The sequence below is a fragment of the Caenorhabditis elegans genome, chromosome II (genome assembly GCF_000002985.6).
Source record: "Caenorhabditis elegans chromosome II".
Taxonomy (NCBI): domain Eukaryota; kingdom Metazoa; phylum Nematoda; class Chromadorea; order Rhabditida; family Rhabditidae; genus Caenorhabditis; species Caenorhabditis elegans.
Genome location: NC_003280.10, coordinates 5,765,461 through 5,790,209, shown reverse-complemented (window position 1 = coordinate 5,790,209; position 24,749 = coordinate 5,765,461). Strand labels below are relative to the sequence as shown.

Genomic DNA, 24,749 nt, shown 5'->3' with positions numbered 1-24,749 from the left:
AATTTCGCAACAAATATCAAATACTTCGGCTGAAATATATTTTTTAACTTTATGTAAAAAAGTAAAAAAAAAATTAAGATCCTATTCTTCTTTCACACTCCCTCCTCCAAAATGTTCTTCCATCGTAAACCTAATAGGTTCTCGAAGCACGAAAAAATCCCTCGGAGTGGTTTTTTTCGGTTTCAATTTTCCATTTTCTATGCAGATATTTTTTTGCAGCTTCTGAGTCCGATGTGTATGATTTGCCAATTTTGTGTTATTCGAGAAACCCTGAACATATACAGTTCTTCGTCGATTACTTTGTATTCCAAACTACCTGATCACAAATTTTGCAATGAAAGTGTGCTTTCTTTTTGAGCTTGCAGAACGGACGAGAACAGGACTGAAATTTTAAAAATGAAATAGTTGTTGTAAACCTGAAAACTACATCAAGCCGTTTGGGAAGGGAAGTGATTGGACAACAATGGAGACCAACAATTTCAAATCCCTGTAAACTATGAATTATTGATCAGTGTCACAGAAGCTTTCCAGACTTCAAAAATTATTCTGAAAGAGAATAGTCATACCGTTTGACATTTGGCACAGTGCCAATGAGAACTGTTTCGGTTAAACTGACACCTGTCAGATCCACATGAGACGTCGATATGATAGAATATTCGGTCGTCAGGAATTTCAGAGTTTTTTAAATGGAACACGGAAAGATGATTTGATATCAAAAGAGCATCATTTGATGCAAAGTTACACCTGCAATAAAATATTATTTATTAAATGATTACCGTCTTCTGAAGAGCTACGCCCTGGATTTTACAAGATTTTTGTGCATTATTTTTCTATTCCTAATGGCAATCTCTTAAAAATAGGGCTTGTCCCCTCCACCGCCCAAACCTAAGCCTAAGCCGAAGCCTAAGCATAAGCTTAATCCTAAAAATTTTAACAATTTTTGGAACTGTACCGTTTGTGTCCGCAGTGTAGATGAGCTATTCCATGATATTTGCACAGATCATCATCGCAATCAAATTTAAAATAGTTTATTGACATCAGTATGAAAAAAAAAGGAAATTTCTCAGAATCCTAAAATTTAAGAAAAATGACAAAGCTGTGAAAAATGAATGTTGAAAATAGAAGAGGTTGTCAAGGATTGGTTTTCGTGGTCGTCATGTCTACGAGTTCACCAAGACGACTGTTTGGGCAAAAAAATACGGAAGAGTGAAAAACTAGAAAATAGGAAGGGAATAGTTATGAATTGTAGATGATGGATTGGTTGCCATAGATACACCTTCGTTGTTTATTGTGTAACATCATGTTTATTTAATTATTTTCAGACCAACGAGTACGTTTTTGAAGTAATAATGAGAGTTTTCTAGAGCAGGATACAATTTATTAGATATTCAAGAATTGGAATTGTAAAAACATCAACAGATTAGTAAGTCATTATCTTTAAAGTATACATTTTAGCGGGTCATGACTACGTTAGCTTTACACCCTGAAACGCATTTTATTAGAAAAAAAATAAAATTGAGAAAGATACATTTGCAAAATGTTTAATAATTTGGAAACTCTCGACCGGATAGAATGCCTACTTTGAAGTTATGTTAATTTGTTAAATTGATCTAAATATTCTAGACATTATCACTGAATTTTAGTCAATACGGAAAGAAAATAAGAAAGTATAAATGAAACGAACAGAAGTCCTCTGCCACTCCAAAAGCAAACAATTGTGAATGCAAGAATTTCAAACAATGATTCTAATGTCCACAGACGATGTAGGAACCAATTGATAAATTCATCTTCAGACAAATTTATTTGACAATCTTCGTGGAAAACTATTCTGAAATATAATGAAAGTTTGTTTTGGACCTTAATAGCAATAAAATTTTTAACAAATATTATCTGATTTTCAGTTGGAAACTGTGAGCAAATTATTTCCTGTGAACTATACCACATTTTTCAGATTTTTTTGTTGTTCCTGTAAATAAAATTAACACTTGAAGTTAAAAAAAAACACATAATTTTTAAACAATTTTTGAAACTGTACTGACCTTGCAACAACTTCCAAAGCAAACCTTATACATGTAGGTTTGTGCAAAACTTGATGACGTGGCATTCTGGCGGACAATACTCAAAACACGAAGAAAGACTATGTAGAGTAGTTAAATGAGTGAAATTAAGTGCTCTTACTCACCCTCTTCAATAAGATAAAAAGTAATGAAAAGAGAATGGAATAGTTTTTATTGCTGTTCAGAAGTATTCCATTTGAAAACCGAGTGGTGGAAAAATGACTTTTTTGAAAAACGCGAGTAATCAAACTTTAACAGCAAATATTTTAGAGAATCAAGAATCAACTTTCAGAACTGAATCAACTTTCAGAACTGTTTCAGTTTGATACTGAGGCTCCAATTCTACCAAAATAACAGTCCCACTAATACATTTTTTTGAAATAATTTTTTTAATTGCCGAATGTGACTTAAAACCTTTCCCGTGGAAGTTTAGCACACAACATATGCTGAAACTTGAACTTCCATTACACTCAATGATTGCAAGTTTAGCTTCAAAGCGGTTTATTTTACTTCAAATAATGCGAATTTCAATTAGAAAAAAAATTAGAAAAAAAACAATGTTTCACTGGGTTATAAATTTCAAGAGGCACTTATTTTTGATTTGAAGCGAATGATAGTTGCAATTTCACAAAATACCGGATTTCAAAAATGTCAAATGGTAGTTTTTTGGTCTGATGATGACTAGGATTTGAAAAATACCCGATTAAATAAAAATAACTGAATTAAAAAGCTAAAAATGATGAGATGGGAAAACAACTAAACAATCGTACTCGTATTGAATAAAATGTGAATTAAGGGAGTGTCAATGCTTGTAAGCTCGCAAAACTGGGTGATAAGTTTGAAATGTTACTCGTCGGTGGATACCAAATCGGGCATTTTGAAGTCCGATGGAATTTGAATATCTTGAATATCTTGTACTATTGAATTTGTACGACTCGCCTGAAAATAATTAAATTAATTAAAATGAAAACTTTTAAAGATTCAACTAGCATTTCTTGAATAAATTACGCTTGCCCGTTCCGTCATCCTTCTTGTTATAGCCGACGATCGTCGACTCAATGGTTTTAAACTGGAACAGAAAATTTAAATACTGAAATCACCAGTCCAAAACTTACTCGGCAATATCATTGGTGCTGGGATTTTCCGTCAAACTAATGCTTTTTGTCATTTTTTGATGACCAAACACACCAAAACGCCCCATCATGCAGTTTACTTGTTTGGTAGGTTCCAGGAAGTTGATAGCATCCTAGAAAATAGAAAAAAAAAGGAATTTTTTTTAATCCTTTATTGAACTTACATCTAATGTTTCCGGTAGTGGCTTCTCACTAGTTTCTGGTAATACGAACACCAACATTCCAGCAAACAATGAGAACACAGCGAAAATAATCATTGGAACGATTGGTAGAGAAATGTTTGACAACAGAGCAATGTAGGACGATAATCCAGATCCAAATCGAGCCACCATTGAAGTGACACCAACTGCAGTGTTACGAACAACAGTTGGATATAGTTCACTTGTAAATATATAGAGAATATTAAATGCTCCTTGTACAGCTATCTTTCCAAAATACATGAATGCCAGAGCTAACATGTAGTGGCCAGAAACCATTGAGAGCATTGCAACAATGATGAACAAACCAGAAGTTATCAGTGTTAACATTAGAGCTCTGTGAAAACAAGTTACATATCTTTTTTGAAAATATAAAAATGCATACTTTTTCCTGCCCAACTGCATCATCCAGACACACGCAAACAATGTTGGAATTTCAATTGCTCCAGCAATTCCGTTATTCAAATGGAAATAACCAGTGAAGAGAGTTCTTCCAGGTGCGGACTGGTCTGATAGAGCCATAACAAGCCCATAATACACAAGAGCAGTTGCCATAAAGACAATGCACACGGATATTGTTCGATAACGCAGTTCTTTCATTGTGAACAGGTCGAGGAATCCTATTTTACCACCGTTCTGAAAATTATTATTTAAAATTTATTTTTATTATTTTTTTTTTCGTGACTAGAAGTTCAGGAACTCTCGATATACCGGGTATACAATTTCAAGAAAGAACTGTACCTTTTTGTTTAATTTCCTCTCCCGATGCGAAACTAATTCCAAATCGGATGGCAAGTTTCCACATTTTGAAGTTGTGCACATATTAAATGGGAATGGAGGTTCTCTACACGCTTTTCTTATAACTTCTTCTGCTTCTGAAACTCTATTCTGAACCATCAGCCATCGAGGAGATTCCGGAATTGAACAAATAAATATGATTGACATGAAGTGAAGTCCTGCCGCAATAACCTGAATGGAATATGTTAATTTCGAAATTAACACCATATTTCAAAACCTGGATGGTTTTCCAACTTTTTGTTAAATAAGCTATAAGTGCAAGGAGAGCATATCCAAGGGCCCAAGGAGCTTGTAACATTGATCCAACCATCGCACGATATTTGGTTCCTAAATCAGAAGATTATAAATAAATCACATATAACATCCATCAAACCTGTGATTTCCATGCACAATGTGTAAGCTGCTAAATCAGCTGCTTCATTGCAAATTGCAGATAATAATCGAATCAGAAGAAACATTGGATAATAATCATTAAAAGGAAGGAACACTCCGAGCATTGATGAAAGTATTCCAAAGCCTATTATTGTTGGTTTTCGGCCGATTCTAAAAAAACATGAGTATAAAACTGCAAATGTGTAATGGAGATCTTACTTATCACTGGCAATTCCACCAAGAACACATCCTAGAAGATATCCAATTGAATAGAACATATGTGCATGACCTTTTGCGAACCAACTGTCACATACCAAATTGAAATCTGTTACGATTGTTTCTACCATAACCTGAAAGGTTGAAAATGGAAGATTTCAATAATATATAGTTTGAAAATCTTACGTCTTTCTCAAAATGATAAGCTTGACACTTTTTCTTTGGCGCGACATCTTTCCATGCTTCACTCATGGCAGTTTCTAAAGGCATTCTACGGAGTTGTCGGTATCGTTCTTCTGATCTTTCATAAAAGTAACACTGTAAAAAATGGATAATGATGGTTTTAAATATAAAAACTTACAGAATCCCGTTGGTAGGCTCCATCAGAATTTGCATTTGGGAATACAAAGGATATGTTTTTAATGTCATCAACACCCCAAAGGTATGGTCCATGAGAGGAGATGGTTGTGTCGTTTGTGTCATTGAAACCAGGTACCTGAATATTTTTGGAGCATTTTTTACTAATATCAAGATGAGCAAAAATTTTTTAATTTTCATGGATGTCTTACAAACATGTGATATCCTCGTGCCATCTTTACATGAAGGTTAGCAGATAAAAATCGCGAATTTTTAAAAGATAAGCGCCCATGAAACGGATTCACATTTAATTTACAATAGATCAATATCAGTAAATGTAACCTACTTTAGTCTATACTAGACATGTTCAAGTGAATCATAATATTGAGCAATTAAAAATGTTAATCTAGAAAATAAGTGCCACATTTTTTTATCAGTTTTTGTAAAGCTTTAATAGTAGCAAGTAACTTCTCCCCACCGATTTATAGATTTAAAATGCACCATCTAAAATTTCTGATATCAATATAAATTGAAAAGTTTTGAACTTGCAATCTATTGAATGAGAGCTTATTACATTATTCAAATCATTTCAGAAGCCCGTTTCCCATAACAATGATCTTTTGATAAGCTTGACCAAGCATGTTGTTCATGAAAACCTAATGCTAGGAAACCTTATCATCAACAACTTCATCAAAAAGCGGAAGTCTACTAATTCCCCGATGCCCAATCGCAAAGCACATCTGCTTACCATGCATTGAAATTCCGGATCATACATCATATAAACCACATTTAAATTGAACATTGCATGTGGAATTTGTTGAAGTGCAATCAACACATAAATCCAAATCTGCCACCATCGACATCCACCGATTATGTTAAGAATTCCTTCAAAGTCAATCGGATCCGTCGGTTTTCCTTCTTTTCGCTCTTTTTTGTTTACATCTCGATATATTTGTTGTACTTTCTGATGTTGTTCGCGGATTTCTCGAGTTGAAAACGAAGGTTTATGACCTTGCCGACTGAAAATATAAACTTTACCACCTGAACAGCAAATCTGAGTTAATAAGCAAAAAAAAAACGGTTGGGTTGTAAAGGCTCAAAGCATTGACTCATTCCAGATTAGCATTGGTTCATCCGGGTTAGTACTTACCCGTACATAGAAATGTCTGATTGATACATATTCCGATCTTCGGGTGCTGTAACTGTGAGAACACTTGGAGCATGAGATACGGATGGTTCTGGTTCAGCTGTAACTGATGCAGAAGTATTTCTCATTTCATCAGCGACGACTCTCATATGAGGAAGCAAAGTGTCACTTGCAGCAAATGATTTGTGAAGATTATATGAGATATCCGGCATGTTGAACAGAGCAGGTTCACTTAAAATGTAAGGTTAAGTGGGAGTAAATGAACTTCACTGTTCGAAAAAATTACCATATTTCCTTTTATAGAATTGCACCCGACTACTTTACTTTGAGAGCCTATATTTTGGTTACAAAATAATAGAAATAGAATTAAAAATATTTTTTCAGTTGACAATTTTTGTGTAGAACAAACGACAATTGAGACATAAACTGTCAAAGTTGGGCAATACTAATAAAGGACATAAGGTGATACAACTATTCTTTATGATCACCTTCTAATGTGTTTTTAATAAAAAATAGGGTTCTTGTGGTTTATGAACTTCTAATTTAAAAATATTTAAGGTACAATGTCAATTTCTAGAGAACAAGATTACTAGCGTCTAGAGTCAGAATTTAGAATTATAAAATACTCGAAAATAAAAGTAAACCCTTGGATGAGTTTTTAGAAACTACAGTAACCCTTACAGATTTCATTCACACATTTCATTTTCTGAAACACCGTTTAATACTCTAGATCTTACCTGTAAATCAATGGAATGAACTCATATGCCATATTATTTGGTGTAATGGATCTTCCTTCATCTTCATCTCTTCCAGTTGATACACAAAGACTTTGTGTATCATTTGGAATGTGAATATCAACTTCTTCAGGTTCTTCTGGATCACTACCTTCATATGTATGATTGGCATGAGCTCCAGGTGAAGTATCAAGATCTGATAAATTGATAGGGGTGATAAGGAACTTTTTCTCTTCTGTTGTAGCTGACATGATACCTAAAGGGTCTAATGGTGTTCGTGTGTTCAATGATCGATTCTCACTCACCAGGTGAAAAATAATATTATTCGAGACACCAGGAGCTAGCTTCCCAGGCTGAATATGTCAATGTCAATGAAAAACCGAGGGAAAATTGAAATGCACGAGAATTCCCAGAGCGAGCGGCAGCAACGCGCGGGGAAACCCCCTTTCTCGTATCTAGCCTTCAGTTGAAAATCAATGGAGGACACAGAGAAATGAACAGCGTGAAGAGTGTGTCAATGGCAGAGACACAGTCTGTCAAACGCTGAATGAGAGGAATTTGCTTCCTTCTGAAGGCGGTGCTGCAGATGACGTGGCAACTGTGGGAACTTCTGACGACATTCAGAAGCAGAAGTATGTGGGTGAGTGAGAGATTTAGACGATGTGATAGTGATCTGGAAAATAATATTATTAGAATCAATCTCGTGAGGAAAACGGAAACAGAATGAGATAGAAAAAGATACAGTTTTGTTTATAAATTTATAAATCCCCCTTTGTTTTCCAAGTTAATCTTTGATGCCTCTACGACAAGCAGTTGTTCTAATAATCTATTAATGGAGGAATAAAGCTTCGCAAACCGGATGCTAGACCAAGGCTCATGCGTTATATCAATGTCTATTAGAGTTAAATTTCTTGTCGCATCGGTGGTTCAGTGGTAGAAAGCTCGCCTGCCACGCGGGCGGCCCGGGTTCGATTCCCGGTCGATACAATTTTCTTCGCTCATTGCTCAAAGCAGGTTTCGTTGATCGAACAGCAAATCTCGACCCTAACATTTCCCGGATCCCCGCGACGATCTCCTTTGGGAGTTCAGGAAGGAATGCACAAAAACAAGCACAAACACGCGAAGATGAGCCTTTTGCGTCGCTTTTTCGGAACAAGCACAAGAGGAAGGAAATAAGAGAGCAGAACATAGCAAAAAATGGATGACTCGATTGGGCTCGACGAAGCAAATTCTGTTTTCGAGGAAAAAAAGAGATGGTAACGGAGTAAGAACGATGGCAAAAAAACAAAACAAATAAAAATTTGAGATCAGTGAAGAAAAAAAAGAGAAAGAGTATAGACGCAAACATCGGATTATATGGGAATTCCTCACTTTTCTCACCGTTTGAGCTGGATTCTCTTACACATTCAACATTAATGCGAGCAGGAGAAGTGAAGAATGAGTCAGGGTTAGAAAGAAAGCATGATGTGAGTGGAATAAGATGTTATTCGATATTTATGTATATGATGAGGGCAAAAAGAGCAAACAAATGAGCTCAGTACATTCGAGATCATAGAGGATTTAGAGGAGGACATGTATTAATCATGAAAAGAGCTTTTTATTTGAAGAACAGAGATGAAAAAACCATAGATGAATTGTATTTTCTACAGAAATTGTTCGTGGTGATGTCCGTTTCGAAAGTTTCGGCTTAAATTTTCAGAGAAATAATCACAAATCTAGAATTAAAAATTATAGGTTTTTAGATCAAAGAATATTCTGCTAGTATATGCAAAAACATGACGCTATTCGAATTTTTCCCAAGGAACGGAATGAATAATTCAGGAAAATCCATAGAAATCCTTTTGTTTTTCAGTTTTTTTCACTTGTTGCTCAAGACTTTTTACGTATAGTTGTGACCCAATGCATTCGATGTTTTTTCTTCTCCAAGCAGAAATACTTGTTGACATAATGGTCCAGTCGGCTCAGTTAAAAAAAAAATAAGGGACAGGTGTAAAGTTTTTAGGGAAGAAAATATGACGAAATGACGGATGAGCTGGACACAAAAAAACAATGGATTGGAGGGGAAAATAAAATTGAAAAGTTGGAGAATTTATAGAAAAAACAATTGAAGAAAAAAGGTTTTAGATGGATTGGATGATGGGGAAAGAATGGAAAAATACGTTGGGATATTATGAAAAATGGTAGATAAACCTAGAATTTCAGAGATTTCAAGATCGAAGTTCAAGGCTTCTAGGTTTTTGAAAGCAACAAAAACTAGAAAAATTTAAAACTTTGAAAAAAAGCATCCCAAAAATTAAAATGGGGATTTTCTTACCTGTTTGCAATGTTTAGAAATTTTAACCTGCTGAAAATGTTCAATTCATGCACAACGACCCCAATGTGCCAGAACAACCTTCAAACTTAAAAATAAGTATTTGGTGAATATTTAATAAATCAATTAGCACGATAGATTGAGTACAACGTCCTATATCTCACTTTAAAATGTTCAAAAAGGTAAGTGGCACAGTCGACGTGCCTCGTAACCACGATAGCTTTTGGTTTGAAATATTATTGTTCATCATCCAAAATATGTAAATTCCTGTTTCAAATAGTTGAAAAAACGTTTAGAAAATGTCATAACTTTGACGTGAGCCTACTAATCTTATCGTACAAGTTGAAGAAAGAAAGACAAAGTTCATAGAACCAAAAAATTTCAAAAAGAACTTCAACAAAGCGGCTGAGCTCCTTTTTTCAAACAAACCCAAAAAAGTTCCAAAGATCAGTAGTTCTATTTTCATTTCTTTTTCATCTTCTCCACTCTCTTATGTATCTAGTATAATCGTCCTACTGGTGAGCCCTTATGACACACAGAATCAACATGTTATTTACTAAGTTTTTCAGTTATCTCAGAACCACCTCTTCTTCCATTTTCAGTGATTTTCTCCATGAATAATCGATGATTAGATAACAGACAAAAAAGTTAGAAAGTGTATTGAAATGAGAGATTTAAGTGAAAAAGAGATGGAAAAAGAGTCGAGATGGGATAGAGAGAGTGACTGGCTGTGCTTCTTCCTCCAGTTGCTCGCAAAGCAAAAAGAGAGAAAGAGTACTCAATGCACCGACTCGAGAAATAGTATAAAAGACGAAGAGATTCAGACATTTGGCGACAACGATGAGGTCACTGAGCAGCTGAATAAGAAGAGAAGAAGAGCGGTTCTATGGTCGTGGTTCCAGTGTGCTGGTGGTACTGGGGTGGTCCAATTGACGACGACGCCTGCATTTCCCAGAGATGAATTCACAAGTACTCTTGCCCATTTGGAAAAGAGAGAAATGGGGGGTATTTGTTAGAATGTAATTGAAGTTGGAAATTAGAGTTTTATTAGAGTTGCCCTATGGTTAAACAAACCAAAGAGCACAAATTAGATAATTGCTGGTCGTCGGTTTTTGTCGCATTAAGATTAAAAAAAAAGAAAATTTCCATTTAATCAAATGAGGTTAAGGATTAGATAAAAGTGGAATAGTCAAGTTTTGAGCAATCTCTCATTGACTCTAAAATTATTGACTACTTTGCTTCTTGACTACCCGTTTTAATTTTCGTTCATGAGAATATAAAAGTATAGCGAGACTTTTTATTATTTTATACAACATTTATAAAAGTTGTTTTTTACAATTAAATAGCTAGACAATGACATATTCTAAATTTACCTCATTAAAATAATACCTGCCAGCAAAAGGTAATAGGCTCGGTGGTCCACAAAACTTCCTAAACTCGCAAAACTGCGTATCTTTAAACTAACACATCTTAAAAATACAAGTCCAAAAAACAAATGTTTAAATAACAAAATGATCAGAAATATGTTTTCTTTTTAATAAATTAATTTTTATTTTAATACGTTAATTATTTGTAGAGTTACACAGAGCCAAAGCCATTATTCCAAAAATCACGAAAACTTTTGGAGAACTCTTTCGCTGTACCCGCCACAATTCAACATCCATTGAATTTCAGAAGATAAAATTTGTTGAATTGTGAGTGAAAAATATTTCTCCATATTTTTTCAGTTTTAAGTTTTTCGATATTTTCATGTTCCGCCAAGTTATAGGCCGTTTTCTGAAAAAATCCAATTTCCGCCATAAAACTCTTCATATCTAACGTATCGACTTGAAATTTTGAAAAATGATCATTTTTTTGAGGTCTCTACAATATCCTAAAAAATCTTTCAGAAAATACTGTCCATCTCCAAAATCGTCCTTCGCTCCGAAAAATGAAATCGGATGTTTGCCTTTCGGAAAATGACCAAAAAATGAAATTGGGATATTTGGGTCGAAAAATATATTTTTAGAAAGCTGAGAACACGCTATTTACGAATTTCATGTTTCTTTTATGTTAGGTGATTTCTTCTCTGAAATGACCTAAAAATTAAACAAAAAGAACATAATTTTAATTCTCACGTGTAATTATTTGGTAATTTGCTCAGTATTTCAATTGTTTTAATGTAAATAAAAAGCATTTTACGTGAACCCATTTTTCGAAAAGCAAAAGTCCGATTTCATTTTTCGGAGCGGAGGACGATTTTGGAGATGGACGGTGTTTTTTGAAAGATTTTTTAGGACATTGTAGAGACCTCAAAAAAGTGATCATTTTTCAAAATTTCAAGTCGATACGTTGGATATGAAGAGTTTTATGAGCGAAATTGGATTTTTTCGAAAAACGGTCTGTAACTTGGCGGAACATGAAAATATCAAAAAACTTAAAACTGATAAAATATGGAGAAATATTTTTCACTCACAATTCAGCAAATTTTATCTTCTGAAATTTAATGAAAGTTGAGTTATAAAGGCTAAAACAAAAGAGTTCTCAAAATTTTCTGTAAATTTTGGAATAATGGCTTTGACTCTGTGCAACTCAATGAATGATAGGTTTTTTGCTACGAAAAGTAATGCAGAAGAAAGATAAAATATTTCTAATTATTTTGTTAGTTAAACATTTGTTGTCTAAACTTGTTCTTTTTAAGATACGTCAGTTTAAATATACGCAGTTTTTCGAGTTTAGGAAGTTTTGTGGACCACCGAGCCTTGGCTTGCACCTTTTGCTGGCAGGTATTATTTTATTGAGGTAAATTTAGAATGTGGCATTGTCTAGCTATTTAATTGTAAAAAACAACTTTTATAAATACTGTATAAAATAATAATGTATTGTCTCTAACAGGAATTGCATATGAGTATAACCTGTGTTGGTAATACACCTTCACTATTCTCCTTTGATAACTCATATCCTAATTGCCTTTGGTTTTTATTTCAAAAAGATTTTCAACTGGAAAAGTGTGGAGAAAGATTTCGGGCGTATTTCATCAGTTAAATTTATTTTGATTAAACTAAAGACATTTGAGATATACACTGTCAAAGTGATTTTTCACAAATTGATTAAAGCAAGATAATTAATTGCTGTCGCTATGGTAATTGAAAATATCAAAAGCCTTATATTTATTTCCTTATCCCTGTCAATGCCTTCCGGGATGCCATCTATTTGCCCTGTATATGTCCATTATGACCTAATACGTCCTTCTTCTCACAGTCTTGTTGTGAACACCTGTTCAGTGTTTACATAATGGGAGTTTGTTTCAAATATTGTGCAATTGGAAGATAATGAAGTGGTGTCAACAGACACTGTCGGTGGAATTCAGAAAAGAGGTGTGGAATCAACTGTATTCTGACACCTACTTCAATGGGATTACAGGTGCAGTCTTACGCGGATTATGGTATTGGATCGGGGTGTGAAAGAGTAACCGGAAAATAGAAAAGAAGACATTCACTTATTTTTCTGGAAAAAAAATTACCTAGAGGTATTCATATTGGGTTTTTCATTAAACCAGTTCATTTTAACAAAATAAAAATTCAAATAAAGAATCTGAAGTATATTTGTTAGTTAGTTTGAAAATTATCATTTTTCTTAATTAAAAAAAATCTCAAAATAATTTTCTTTATTGAATTGTGTATGAGCAGAAAATTGGTGCGTATTTCTGAGACTTATATAAAAATGTAGAAAATTGATTGTTAACTAATTAAGCAGTTGAAAATTTATTTTGAAATTTCCTTGTTTCCAATATGTGATTGCTCGAATGTTTAAAATTTGGAAAAATGCGGTTCTGGCAAAAAATAAACTTCAGACATTTCAACTTGTAAACCTGCTCGCGGAATTGGCCGACTTGGCTTAAAACAAAGGAATTTATCTGTTAACTTTTGGTTCGTAACAAAGAATAAATTACTTTTTTTTTTCATTTATTTTCCTAGAATCCACGATTTGAACCGGAATATTCAAGACCCCCAGGTCCTTAACTTCTTTTTTCCCTGAACATATTTTGTAAATCATATTTGACAGAGACATATTACATTCACAACCTTTGCCTCTTGAGTTGAAATCGAAAACAATTATTGTGAAGAGCCGAAAATGCACACAGATGCTCTCAACACCTTCAGTGGCTTCTTCAATTTCTTTTCAACAAATCATCATCATCGTTTACATAAATATGTATTTATATTCATCCCATCATTTTCTCCATTGAGCATATTGAGCACAAAAGCATCACAATGCTTCTTGTTTACAGTAATCGCGTGAAGAGGATAGATGAAACTAAGGGAAGAGCTAGTACACATTAGTAGAGACTAATATGTCACACCTGCAAAACAATCTTACTGTAGAATTAGGATATAAAGTGTTTCTTAATACCAGGAAGCAAAGAAAACATCTGCGTTGAGTGCACTGGGTGGCAAAATGTTTTTAGATGATGAATAAATGAAATCAGTTTATTAAATGTTGCATGTTTTTTCGAAATTTTATCACATGACTGAAAAACAATTGAAGTTGAAACAGATGAAAACGCTGTGATATTGTTAGTAGAGTAAATTTTCTCGCAAGTTTATCTAACTTTTTCTTAAATTCCTTGCGCATTTTCACAATTTTTTCGACCTTCACGGTTTTCCAACTTTCTCATGGAGTTCACCAGAAAATGAAGATGTGCATGAAAACACTGAAACAAAATACTGAGTTAGTGAGTTGTAATAGTGAGTTGTAAAACTGATTATTGACGGCTTCTAATAAAAATGGTACACGATCAAGTGGATTCAAAAATGTTCACAAAAAGCCTAGTTTCATAGGACTTTCTCAAAAATTTTGTATGCCGATATAATTTTGAAAGAAGTCGTTGACAATTTAGGTTATTTGAACCATTTTGCGTATATTATAGGAAAAAGGTTAGAAAAGTTACTCTTCAAGATATTCAAAGTCAGAGTTCAAATGATATTCGGGATGTGAATTTCTCAAATTAATCGATGTCGGGTGCTCATTCAGAGCAATGTTTTCAAAATTTTCGTTATTCAAAGTCTCAACGACGACTTTCCCTGGCGAGCTCACCAATGAACAATTAATCTTATTCAATGTTTTTACAGTTAATGTTCCAGACAATTTCAGCTGTTCAGTAGAATTCAGACAGGAAACAGGTTCATTTTTACACGAGGTGTCTACGTTTTCTGATAGATCTGCATAGGTTATTATAACGTTTTGGAGTGTGCCAGAGTGTATCTGTTATCTCCAGAATTCATTGGTAATTAAGTTAAATTTTGCACCAAACCAGGAAATTTGTGGTTCTTATGTATCTGTTCTTGGACGTTAAATTCGCGATCACTACTTCGAAAATGTACGCTCAACCCCATGCTTACAAATTTTACTTGAGCTCTCTTGTAATACACTTGTTCAGAAGTACACCCGTTCTCTTCTCTATCACAGATTACCTATTTTCATATTTAATGTGTAAAAGGCCATGCCGAAATCCAATCAAAACACAAGCATGAGCTTTTGCATTCGCAAATTCTAATTACAAGGGGGTGTCCACAACCAACACTCTTCTCCATATGTTATGATTATTGTTGTTAGCATACCCTTCCTTAGCCTCTTTAATACGTTTTGCGGTAATTTAAATTAGCATCTCAATCTCTACTAGTTATTTGTCATGATACCTTGTGATTATTACGCGGTTAGGCCCGATGCTTTTGTGGCAAACTTGTAATTATTCTGATGTTTAGAGAGCACACGATTTCAAATTGCAGCCTCTAAAATTGGTGTGTACGCGAATCTAGTAAGATGTAAACTTTATTGAAAACACTTTCAATTTTATTCTAAGAATTTCTTGTTGTGGTGGTTGGCAGGTGATTGATGGCTCGTGATTTGGCATATGGTGATGATATTGATTCCATAACTTCCATTCAAATCTTGAGAGAAGTTGCGCTACTTGCAGCAGGATAGGAATGTGTTCACATTTTTTGAACAAAATTAAAGTTTCAATGTTTTGTGGGTACAGTTTTTGAAAATGCATATCTCCAAGCGTCACCATTTTTCAACTCCGGAATTTTGAAATATGGCAACCATGGCCTAAAACAAAATGCAGGTCAAGTGGCTTATTTGATTTGATAGTCCCTACTCACTATCAGAAACTCGCCACACCTTCTCAAGAAAGGCTAGAAGCTTTTAACCAAGTTTAGCCAACTTTCGGTAGTTTTTCAGTGCTCATTTTTGGGATCATCCAAAATTTAACCAGCTTTACCTAACTTTTGCAACTTTTGCGATAACTTGCTAAAGTTGGTTGAAACGTTGCGACATACTGTCGAGTTATAGGCGATTAAGCAAAGAGCAGTTTATCCAGTTTTTTTCGATTTAAAACTATTTGATTACCGTATATTTTCAACATTCCTAAATATAGTGCCTTGTTATACACCCACTTGATTATTACCAAATTACTCAATGTTTTCTCACAGTCTCTTATTTTTTCTTTTCCTTCTACTACTATCTCTGGATATATCTGTTTCATTTGATCCTACAGTAACCCCTCTTTCCCCGACACCCTCTTCACAAAGGGTGGAGCTTCTTCCGGTTGGTGGTCCGCGCGAGCACTGATCGAAGAGCAAAAGGGGTGGGACTTGAGCATTCCTTTTGGGAACCATTACCTCTCATTCTGATATTATAACATTTCACCTTATTCACAACAAAATATTTTAAACAGAATGCCTGTTTCTCCGTCGTCAGTATCTGTGCTACCGCCAACTAGCCTCGAACAGATTCTTCGAATTCGTGCAGAGAGGAATCAAAGGACTCCGAAATGCGCGAGATGTCGGAATCACGGAACTACTTCTGCATTGAAAGGTTCGTATTTTAATATTCCATCAAAACAATTAACCATATTCATCAGTCTCATAGAATAAAAAATAAAAACCGAGATTCAAGCTGTCAAATTAAGCAAGACTACCAGAAAAATCATTTTGTTTAATCCTTAATCGAAGTACAAAATTTTTTTCAAGTGCATGTAATAGTTCCAGTAAAGCTTACTTCAAAATATAAGGGGACAATAACACTCGATGCTCCGGCTTCTGTTAAAACCATAAAATAAGTTGCTCTATAAGAACTTTCAATTTTTGGAAACACATCACCGATCTTGCCATCTTTGCGTGATTTGTGCTCTCGTGGAAAATCTAGAATTTAAATGTAATATTCCATAAACTTTCCAGGTCACAAACGTTACTGTCAATGGAAGGATTGTATGTGTGCAAAGTGCACATTAATTGCCGAAAGACAACGAGTTATGGCTGCTCAGGTTGCTCTTCGTCGTCAGCAATCTCAGGAAGAAAGAGACGCAAGAGATTTGGAAGTACTTCTGGGTTCTGCTGGAAATGGTAAGTCAGCTTATTTAAATATTCGGGGATTAAGCTGTGGAATGCTGGTGCTGAATCAGTGCATGTGTTTTTCCCGATCAAGTATTTCCGGTCATTTTTCATTCAAGTTGTGTCTTGAACAAGCTTCCCGCTGTGCTCGAGGTGCTAGACTAACTATTGGGTAACCTGACACTAATATGACCTATACTTGTTACAATACTAATAGTTCATTAGGGTCATCTTTGTATGCTCACACACCTTCTACAATGACACATTGTTCTCTTTTTTTATAGAATAACACGCTAACTTTTTATTTAATTTCTATTTTTTAGCGAATGATCTCCTCGATATTCTTCGTCTCGATGCCGGTGAACATCACGGGAAAAACCACGCTTCTCCGACGACCAACAACAATAATAATACTGGTGAGTCGACATGACAGCCTGTTCGAGACAGAGAAATGAGAGTGCGCTCTCTTCTTCCCGCAGTAATGTGAAGGCTACGGAGCGCCGCGTCGAATGGCCAGCACGATGGCCGAGTGGTTAAGGCGTTGGACTTAAGTTCCAATGGTGGATAACACCTCGTGGGTTCGAACCCCACTCGTGCTAAACTTTTTGCGTATTCGGAAACAGGTGCACTTTTACCCCATCTCCATAATCCCCGTACCTGGTTGCGTAAGTCAATTAGCTAGAGAGCACTGTAAGCTTTACGAGAAGCAGATGCATTTGAGAGGGATAAGCTATTCACAATATTGATGGGATTAATCTAGATTAGCACTTTACAAGTCAATTGCTCTCATTTAAAAGATTAACCTTAACTAACCTTGCACTACCTTTCAGAAGAAAAATACGAAGACTCACAGGGACAACGGAGTTCACCAAGCTCTCCAACAGGTTCTGAAACTGTTGTAAGCACTTCTTCCCCACCTGAGCTCTCATCTGAATCAACACCAAATACCAGTGGCTCAGTGATTCCAACAAGTCCAGTTTTCAAACCAAATGGATACTCTTCAATGCCAATGTTCAATCCTGTGTATGGAAGACCATTCATGAGATTTCCGAGTAAGAGAGCTTATTCAATATTATTTCGTAAATTAAACTTATTTTCAGTGTTTTCAGTGATGCCGCATTTCTTCGGAACTCCATCAATGTCAGATTTCGCATCTGCTGCGAGCCTCGCAGCTCCACCAGCGTTCTTCTCAGCCCAGCCAACAATTGCCACGTCATCACCGAGCACAATTTTCCCACAAACTGCTCCATTGGATTACAGTCATCGTTTAATGAAAAATGAGGAAGCCGAAGAAGAATACCGAGAAAATGATAAAACATTTTGAGAAATTGAATATTTTTTCTTATCGTCAGAATCAGAGTTCCAATACTTTGTATATTTTTATATGGTCACATTTAAAATTGTATTTATGATTTGTCTTCAATTAAAAAAAACTAAACTGAATAAAAAATCTTATTAAAATTGAAAAAGAAGTAGAAAACATTGAATAGAAAGATTTTTCGGTGGAAAATGAGCGGGGGGAAACACTTGAAGTTTGAACGGGAAAAGCAGTGTATTATGAAAAGAATTGCAAACGTTTTTGTTCTTTTTTTGATGTTTTTTAAAATGAATTTCAGATTAGCGATTTTAAGTGAAGAGTCTTAAGCAAATCAATTCAATATTTTGGTCAGTTTTAGGCAGTTTCAATGAATCAATTTAAAGAAAAAATGTCGAGAAGGTCTATCATCAAGAATAATAAGAAAATTATGGACAGAAACTAGAGAACTTGAGTGATTTTGGGGAGTTGTTTAAAAGAGAAAAAGTTGTTTAAAAATAATGAGAGCTTATTGTCCGGATTGGATGGTCTTCTGGGTGTGTGTTGCACGCTCCTCTCCATCCTTGTTCACCAATGACGTCACAACATTGGCTCCGATTCCCCAGGTGTTCTCTCCATCGAAGACAAGAGACTCTGGTGGGTTGTTGATGCCTCCTTGGTCACGGGCGTAGATCTGGAAATTTATTGGAATTGGAATATTCTCTTTTCGAAATTATGTAGATTAGTTTCTCAGCAAATGCGAGAAACCCTTAGACTAACCCGAAACGATTAAATTTCATAATGAGACCTCTCAGAAAATGTTTCCAAATTTCTTATGGTGGCTCAAAACTTGGGGAAAACATTTTCAAATTTCTAAAACCTGTAACTCTGATAAAGAGCATTAGAGAAATAACAACTGATTTTCCGATATTGCTACATGGACAATCTCACAAAATTTCAGATTTTAGCAAAATTTGGCCATTCCCTTTCAAAATTTTTTTTTTGGAAATTTTCAGGTGAAAGTACGTTTTTAACGGGCTTCAGACTATGTTGGCTGGGTTTCTCAAAAATATAGTGGCAGACTAAAAAAATACTAAGAATATTTACATAGCTACACACTTTTTTCTAAAACAATGATAAAAATAACTTACGGTCAAGTTCTTTCCTGGCTTGATAACAACATTGGCTGGAATGGAATAGACAATTTCGCGTCTTCCATCCAACTTTCTTCTGATTTTGTGCTCACCAACATTCTCATCCTGAAATAAAATTTTCAACATTTCAAAACCAAAAAGCTTCAACATACCTTGTTTCTGTGCGAGTTCTCAAGCTTGATGAACTTTCCATTTGGATCACACTCGGAAATTGTCACATTTCCCTTGGCGGATCTTTGGAAGGTGGTCTTGGTGGATACCTCACCGCGAACTGATCTTGTCGAATCAGTGTTTTCTTGTTGTTGGAGAGAATGCGTCTTGACGGCTTGCTCAACCATTTGGGTGAGTCCGACTCTGCAAATATATTTTTGAAACTTTTGAGAAAGGTTTTAGAACAAAATGATAACAAAACTGCCCAAAATTTGGCTTGCTGGGAATATTGATTAAATAACGATAATAATTACCTGGTCTCTTCTCCCTCGAGCATTTTTCTGTAGATGGCAATTTCGGCGTCAAGCATTTGCTTGGTATCCAAAAGAGCTTGAAGCTCAGCAACCAATGTTTGGCATTCCTCACGCATTCTTCTCAATGTAGCATCTCTGTCGTTGAGGGCAGCTTCGTATTGTCTTTGATCGTCGGTCAATTGGTAGTTCAAGTTCTGAACTTCCTTCTCCAAAAGTGAGTTCTTGTTCTCCAAATCTCCCAATTTTCCGCGGAGATCTCCAATGTTGTCTCTCATTCTCTTGACCTCATCCCTCTGGTAGGTGGACTCCATATTGGCACGGTTGGCAGATCCTTGAACCTCGGAAACCTTGAGCTTGTACCAGGACTCCATGTCTTGCTTTCCTTGCTTGGCAATGATATCATACTCATCTTTGATATCACGGATGGCAAGAGCCAATTCGTTTTTGAAGAACTCTCTGGTGTCAGCTGGAGCCTGAGCAAGGAGAGCTTGAAGTTCCTTAACCTCTTGTTCGTGAACTCTTCTCAAGAATTCGAGCTCCTCCATCAAAGTCTGCACTTGATTTTGGAAGTCAATTCTGCCAATGGTCTCATCATCAAGATCGCTTCTGGCCTTCTGAAGTTCTTCCCAGATTCTCGAGTTGTCAGCTGTAACACGCTTCTCCTCATCTGTCAATTGCTTGAAACGAGCACGGAGCATCTCAACTTCGGATTGAGCATCAGCGATAGCATTGGTCCATTGGGAGATCTTCTCGCGATCGGACTCACGGCGTTGCTGGATATCTTCGTATCTGAATAAATATTGATAAGCAACAGAAAATTAAGAATAAATAAACCTGGATCTGTACTCAGCCAAGTCGTCACGGTGTCTGGCAACTTTCACATCAACCTCTGCCTTTCTACGAGCAGCATCGTCAATGTCCTTACGAGCTGTTGAGAGGGATTCGGAGTATTTGATCTGAAATTAACAATTTGAATAGGAAAGAAGCTTTAAGAAGTTTGTTCCAAAATATAGGTTGAAATTTTAAAAAAACACTGGACAGGAAGCGCACAGATTTTCTTCTGGTAAGTTGAAGATTTTAAGGATGTTTGAGAGAATTCTCTAATATAGTAAATAAAATCTTGAAAGTTTCGAATATATATCTAAATAGAAATTACTGATTCACAATCAAATAATAAATGTTTTTTCTACAACTACTTCAGTTTTTTGCTTGCAGAAGCTTGCTTAAAATTTATTTGAAATTCACTAAAATACCTTAATCTCGGATGTGTCTTTTCCCCATTTTCCGCGAAGCTCATCCAAATCAGCAACCAATTTACGGTTCTGCTCTTCGAGTTTCTTGACACGATCAATGTAATTTCCGAGACGATCATTGAGTCCCTGCAGTGTCTTCTTTTCCTTATCAGTCGCCTCAAGGAACGATTTTGCTGCGTTTGCGGACAAGGCCGGTGAAATTCCTCCGACTGTAGCTGATCCCATCTCTGTCACCATCTTTAGCACGCGTCCTGAACGTTTTTATAATGATAATTAGGAGATTAGATTTGATTTGAGTGTTTTTATATTTCTATTGGGAATTTATATTTCGATATTCTTCTATTCTTACCTCCTGACATTGGTGCCTGTGGCGCTGATTCAGCCTCCATTTCTGATGTGTTTTAGCTTGAAATTTTAAAGTTTTTCTAGAAGATTAAGGGAAAAAAAATAATGAGGAACAAGTTCGAAAATTTCTGAATGAAAAATGAAAAACAAATGGTATAGAAACTAAATGTAAGTGTCACAAACACTATGCAAAATAACGGAAACCGTCGACCAATTCTGACCCTCTTCTGAATACTCCACCCAACGAAGAAATAGCATTAAATTTGTGGAGAACTTAGAGAAAAAGAATGAAGGTGTGTCAATGGTTTTGCCTTCCCGATCATCACCGATGATAGAAAATGGAGAAAGAGAAGAAGATATAATGGTGATAAGTTGAAGACAACGGACATGTACACATACGTACAGATTGCGAGTTGACTGTGCCTATGAATGAATGGATAAATTGGAAGAAAAGTGGAAAGAGATCAAGACACTACTTACTTAGAAATTGAAGATGAAGAATACGTCAAGGTTGTTGTGGGCGGAGTCAACTAAAGATAATCATCTTGATCAGATCTCAATCATTCATTTTTGTTATCTTTTTTAAATTGCGGGGAAGCTAATTAATTTAACTAGGATTCCATTTTTGACATTTTTTGGTAAGGGAGATATTTTTGTTTCAGAAACTAAATCTAATGGTAGGAAGGCTTATTTTTAGGCCAACGTACCTGTTTTATTTTTGTCAATTTGATAGAAATTCAATTAAGAAAAACATCATTTCCAGTCCTCAAAAATGTTTTTAAGTTTAAGAATCTTGAAACACGGGCCGCAAAAATTGACTTATCTCAAGTTAGAACAAAATTGGTTAAAAAATTAGTTTTGACAACTTAAATGTAAGATGGGACATTTCTAATTGAAAAAAAAAACTCTACACCATCTTGCAATAAATCGGAGAAATCCGAGATTCTATCCGAGAAGATCTCATAAATCAAGTGATAATCAGTATAATAAGTTCTTGTCACTGTTCCACCCAATTCTCACTCATTAAAACTAAATGACTAATCACACATAAAAAATGGGTGTTTTCCATGTCTCAGTTTCTCATCATTCAAAATAGTCACATCTTGGGTGTGGTCATTCCTTCCTTTCTCACCTATTTCTCATCTATTTCGTAACTGTATTCTAAATTAAAAGTTATTCAGGGGATTCTTTTAATTTTAATTCGTTACCCAAAAAAAAACAAAATTAAAATAAATGATGAATAAAATCAATAAAAGCTCGGATTTCTTCAAAGTCCGTCAAGTTTTCAAGTGTGTTGAGCAGTCAGCCGGCTGGCGGAAAGTGTGCCCAAGAAACAACAAACTAAACATTTTGTTGACTTAATCGGCTCAATGTATCTTTTTATACATGTTATCTCAACTGGTTACGAAAATTGAAATATTGTATTTAAAACTGTCTGAAATTTTGGTGCCTCTTTCAATCTGTTATTTGCTTTTTGCATTTTATTTCCAAAAATGTTGCCATTTTTATGTATATGCATAGTTGAAGACTATTTGCCTAACAACTCTTTCTGTCATGCACTATAAACTTGATGGAACTTGAACTTTTAAATTCAATAGATTTTTGGTTTGAAAATGAAGGGCGTTCCTCAGTGATTATGCTAATTGTGAGACTGTATCGAGAGACGAGAAAACCCAGAGATTTATGGGATTTTTTGGATGAGAAAAAGTGGATTTAATGACGGTTGAATAGGAAACGATATGGGCTGCCGGAAAAAAATCTTGTGGTCTTATATTTTGATCTTGATCTCCAGATTTGCTTAAAACAATAAAAAAGAACAATTTTTCTTTTGTTATGGTAATGCCTGCCTATTTTCTATTTTCACAGTGAGTTAACTTGCTCAAAGAACAACTAAAAATTACAAACATAAAAGATAACTTGTGTTTAGGCAGCAGATACGTGCGTAGGCTTACGGCAAGTTATAAGAAGCTAATACTATGTAGTAAGTTTACGTACCTAAATCTCTGACTTAACAAACAATTTTCAATTTCAAATTTTTACTGTTAAAAACTGTTTTTAGCTTTTAATTAAATATATTTCGACTGCAGTTTTTGAAGTTTTAATTATCCTGACATTTTATGCTAAAATTGCCAATTTCAAATTTTCCCCATTTTTGCCTCAAAACTCCAAAAATATTAATATTTGTTTAATTTTTGAGGAATTCCCCCATTTATTCACAGAAATTTCACTTCATAAAAACCTGTTTCTAGATTTTTGTTAAACTATGAAAAAGTGTGGTTTCTTGCCAAGTGAGCAAATATTAAGAAAACTCATTAAATTAAAAATTGCATTTAAAGGCATAAAGTATTACTTTTTATCTTTTAACTTTTATAATTTCGAAAATAATTGATTTTAAGTGATATTTTTAAGCAGAAGATTTTGGATCAACTCCGAGTAGAAAAAATGTAAAATCCCTGCTCAAAATATTATCCTCTACCAAACTGTTCACCTTTCTCAAAAACGTTTCGTTTAGCCAAGAACAAATCAACGCGTTCGCACTGATAACGACTCTTGCTCTCTTTTTCTCGTTTTTATATTTTCTTTTCATCCTCCAGGTCTATATTTCCATCCTCATTTCTATTGTATAGCACAGCAAAAACCAATATTTACTTCATCTTCCAATTGATTAATAAAACCACCCAAACTATTTTTTTGCAATCGGATGAACGAGAGAGAGAGAGAGAGAATAAAGTGTTCGGTTCGATTGATGCGACTGTTCACTAATTCGCTTTGAATTCAAATACATAATTATGGATGGGTAGTAGACGGATAAACATGTAAACAGAGAAATAGAGAAAGAAAGGAAAAAAGAATATTGGAATATTGGTTCAGTTAATAGTTGATCGGATGTATAGTGTCAACTTGAATTAAGGTCATCTATAAGACCGGTCCAGGAGAAAAATAGCTTGAAGGTTTACTACTTTTGAAAAAATAAAAGTATATTCTGAAACTCTCAATCTAACAGGAAAGTATAGAAAATACGTTGGAAATTGAGTGATCTCTGAAGCTTAGACTTCAGTAGGAAATTTTTTTAAAAGATATATAACTATCCGGATTTCAAATCAAGAATTTGAAACAAGAAATGCTCCTGGTATTGATGATTATTTTCAGAGGAAAGGATATAGTAATAGCTGAAATTTTTTTTAATCTTTACCGTTTTCAACTTTAAATTTTTTTAAAATCTAACTAACCTCCGGATCCTGCTCCATTTCCACCAGACACGTAGTTTCCAGACTGACGTGATTGAGAGCGAACCGCTGTTCTTGGCTGGATGGTGGATCTGTATTGCATCTCGTACTCGGAAGATTCCTTGTGAGACGACATCTTCTTTCAGAAGTTTGACGCTACCTGAAATTTTTTTTTTGAAAATATAGAAGCTGAATTGGGAAAATACAGAAAACTGAGCAAAAAGTAACAATTACAAATTTTAATAAAAAGTGTTAAACCTTAAAACAACAATATGATAAAAAAAAATGTTTCTGCATCCTTCGGCATCCAATTTGTT

At 34.9% G+C, this 24,749-nt stretch overlaps 5 protein-coding genes, 1 long non-coding RNA gene and 6 other non-coding genes across 15 annotated transcripts; 5 read left to right on the top strand and 7 right to left on the bottom strand.

Annotated features, from left to right (window-relative positions):
- Positions 1 to 35: 35 nt before the first annotated feature.
- K05F1.13 (C2H2-type domain-containing protein) lies at positions 36 to 1,095 on the bottom strand. The gene is made up of 5 exons (NM_001346629.3): positions 953 to 1,095; positions 567 to 744; positions 428 to 487; positions 317 to 382; positions 36 to 270 (listed from the first exon to the last, which is right to left on the bottom strand). Exons 1-5 carry the CDS (start codon positions 1,036 to 1,038, stop codon positions 82 to 84), a joined length of 579 nt encoding a protein of 192 aa, NP_001333552.1. The 5' UTR covers positions 1,039 to 1,095; the 3' UTR covers positions 36 to 81.
- Positions 1,096 to 2,534: 1,439 nt separating this feature from the next.
- K05F1.6 (Major facilitator superfamily (MFS) profile domain-containing protein) lies at positions 2,535 to 7,690 on the bottom strand. Of its 3 annotated transcripts, none has more exons than NM_001355095.2 (15): positions 7,317 to 7,690; positions 7,015 to 7,267; positions 6,281 to 6,508; positions 5,879 to 6,149; positions 5,135 to 5,269; positions 4,960 to 5,091; positions 4,777 to 4,907; positions 4,559 to 4,728; positions 4,403 to 4,512; positions 4,129 to 4,356; positions 3,773 to 4,023; positions 3,355 to 3,724; positions 3,173 to 3,303; positions 3,048 to 3,126; positions 2,535 to 2,996 (listed from the first exon to the last, which is right to left on the bottom strand). In NM_001355095.2, exons 2-15 carry the CDS (start codon positions 7,260 to 7,262, stop codon positions 2,904 to 2,906), a joined length of 2,577 nt encoding a protein of 858 aa, NP_001342018.1. In that variant the 5' UTR covers positions 7,263 to 7,267; positions 7,317 to 7,690; the 3' UTR covers positions 2,535 to 2,903. The 3 variants fall into 3 exon arrangements, 2 of the variants coding, with proteins under 2 accessions (NP_001342018.1, NP_001022233.1); NM_001027062.5 differs by having other exon boundaries at positions 2,542 to 2,996; positions 6,287 to 6,508; positions 7,317 to 7,679; NR_149261.1 differs by having other exon boundaries at positions 2,552 to 2,996; positions 5,135 to 6,508; positions 7,317 to 7,686.
- Positions 7,691 to 7,921: 231 nt separating this feature from the next.
- On the bottom strand, positions 7,922 to 8,001 carry F10C1.16. Its single transcript, NR_051109.1, has one exon. It is a non-coding gene; the product is annotated as an Unclassified non-coding RNA F10C1.16 (non-coding RNA).
- F10C1.t1 lies at positions 7,928 to 7,998 on the top strand. The gene has a single exon. It is a non-coding gene; the product is annotated as a tRNA-Gly (tRNA).
- Positions 8,002 to 8,096: 95 nt separating the features above from the next.
- On the top strand, positions 8,097 to 8,289 carry linc-44. Its single transcript, NR_101693.1, has one exon. It is a non-coding gene; the product is annotated as a long non-coding RNA linc-44 (long non-coding RNA).
- Positions 8,290 to 15,789: 7,500 nt separating this feature from the next.
- F10C1.1 (uncharacterized protein) lies at positions 15,790 to 15,981 on the bottom strand (the record flags this gene model as incomplete). Its single annotated transcript, NM_062738.1, has 1 exon — positions 15,790 to 15,981. The coding sequence occupies one exon, from the start codon at positions 15,979 to 15,981 to the stop codon at positions 15,790 to 15,792; it is 192 nt and encodes a 63-aa protein (NP_495139.1).
- Positions 15,982 to 15,989: 8 nt separating this feature from the next.
- dmd-5 (Doublesex- and mab-3-related transcription factor dmd-5) lies at positions 15,990 to 18,156 on the top strand. Its single transcript, NM_062737.9, has 5 exons — positions 15,990 to 16,180; positions 16,543 to 16,707; positions 17,019 to 17,111; positions 17,526 to 17,747; positions 17,796 to 18,156. The coding sequence occupies exons 1-5, from the start codon at positions 16,042 to 16,044 to the stop codon at positions 18,017 to 18,019; spliced, it is 843 nt and encodes a 280-aa protein (NP_495138.2). The 5' UTR covers positions 15,990 to 16,041; the 3' UTR covers positions 18,020 to 18,156.
- Positions 16,864 to 16,978, bottom strand: F10C1.17. The gene has a single exon (NR_051108.1). It is a non-coding gene; the product is annotated as an Unclassified non-coding RNA F10C1.17 (non-coding RNA).
- F10C1.18 lies at positions 17,129 to 17,323 on the bottom strand. Its single transcript, NR_051107.1, has one exon. It is a non-coding gene; the product is annotated as an Unclassified non-coding RNA F10C1.18 (non-coding RNA).
- F10C1.t2 lies at positions 17,211 to 17,294 on the top strand. Its single transcript has one exon. It is a non-coding gene; the product is annotated as a tRNA-Leu (tRNA).
- ifb-1 (Intermediate filament protein ifb-1) lies at positions 18,126 to 24,592 on the bottom strand. 2 transcript variants are annotated; one of them, NM_001393083.1, is made up of 7 exons: positions 24,436 to 24,592; positions 20,861 to 21,111; positions 20,442 to 20,563; positions 19,608 to 20,396; positions 19,296 to 19,497; positions 19,141 to 19,248; positions 18,126 to 18,683 (listed from the first exon to the last, which is right to left on the bottom strand). In NM_001393083.1, exons 1-7 carry the CDS (start codon positions 24,566 to 24,568, stop codon positions 18,519 to 18,521), a joined length of 1,770 nt encoding a protein of 589 aa, NP_001379694.1. In that variant the 5' UTR covers positions 24,569 to 24,592; the 3' UTR covers positions 18,126 to 18,518. The 2 variants fall into 2 exon arrangements, with proteins under 2 accessions (NP_001379694.1, NP_495137.1); NM_062736.6 differs by lacking the exon at positions 24,436 to 24,592 and adding an exon at positions 21,210 to 21,265 and having other exon boundaries at positions 18,135 to 18,683.
- Positions 21,865 to 21,988, top strand: F10C1.15. Its single transcript, NR_051106.1, has one exon. It is a non-coding gene; the product is annotated as an Unclassified non-coding RNA F10C1.15 (non-coding RNA).
- Positions 24,593 to 24,749: the final 157 nt, after the last annotated feature.

Coding starts and splice junctions, on each gene's coding strand:
- K05F1.13 (NM_001346629.3), bottom strand. CDS start 1,038: ATGTCAATAAACTATTTTAAATTTGATTGCGATGATGATCTGTGCAAA. Junction 745..952: donor CTACACTGCGGACACAAACG/GTACAGTTCCAA, acceptor ATTTTATTGCAG/GTGTAACTTTGCATCAAATG. Junction 271..316: donor ATTGCAAAATTTGTGATCAG/GTAGTTTGGAAT, acceptor GTATATGTTCAG/GGTTTCTCGAATAACACAAA.
- K05F1.6 (NM_001355095.2), bottom strand. CDS start 7,262: ATGTCAGCTACAACAGAAGAGAAAAAGTTCCTTATCACCCCTATCAAT. Junction 4,513..4,558: donor ATTGTGCATGGAAATCACAG/GTTTGATGGATG, acceptor CTTCTGATTTAG/GAACCAAATATCGTGCGATG. Junction 4,024..4,128: donor AGAGGAAATTAAACAAAAAG/GTACAGTTCTTT, acceptor AATAATTTTCAG/AACGGTGGTAAAATAGGATT.
- dmd-5 (NM_062737.9), top strand. CDS start 16,042: ATGCCTGTTTCTCCGTCGTCAGTATCTGTGCTACCGCCAACTAGCCTC. Junction 16,181..16,542: donor AACTACTTCTGCATTGAAAG/GTTCGTATTTTA, acceptor TAAACTTTCCAG/GTCACAAACGTTACTGTCAA. Junction 16,708..17,018: donor TCTGGGTTCTGCTGGAAATG/GTAAGTCAGCTT, acceptor TCTATTTTTTAG/CGAATGATCTCCTCGATATT.
- ifb-1 (NM_001393083.1), bottom strand. CDS start 24,568: ATGTCGTCTCACAAGGAATCTTCCGAGTACGAGATGCAATACAGATCC. Junction 21,112..24,435: donor AAATGGAGCAGGATCCGGAG/GTTAGTTAGATT, acceptor AAAAACGTTCAG/GACGCGTGCTAAAGATGGTG. Junction 19,249..19,295: donor AGAACTCGCACAGAAACAAG/GTATGTTGAAGC, acceptor ATTTTATTTCAG/GATGAGAATGTTGGTGAGCA.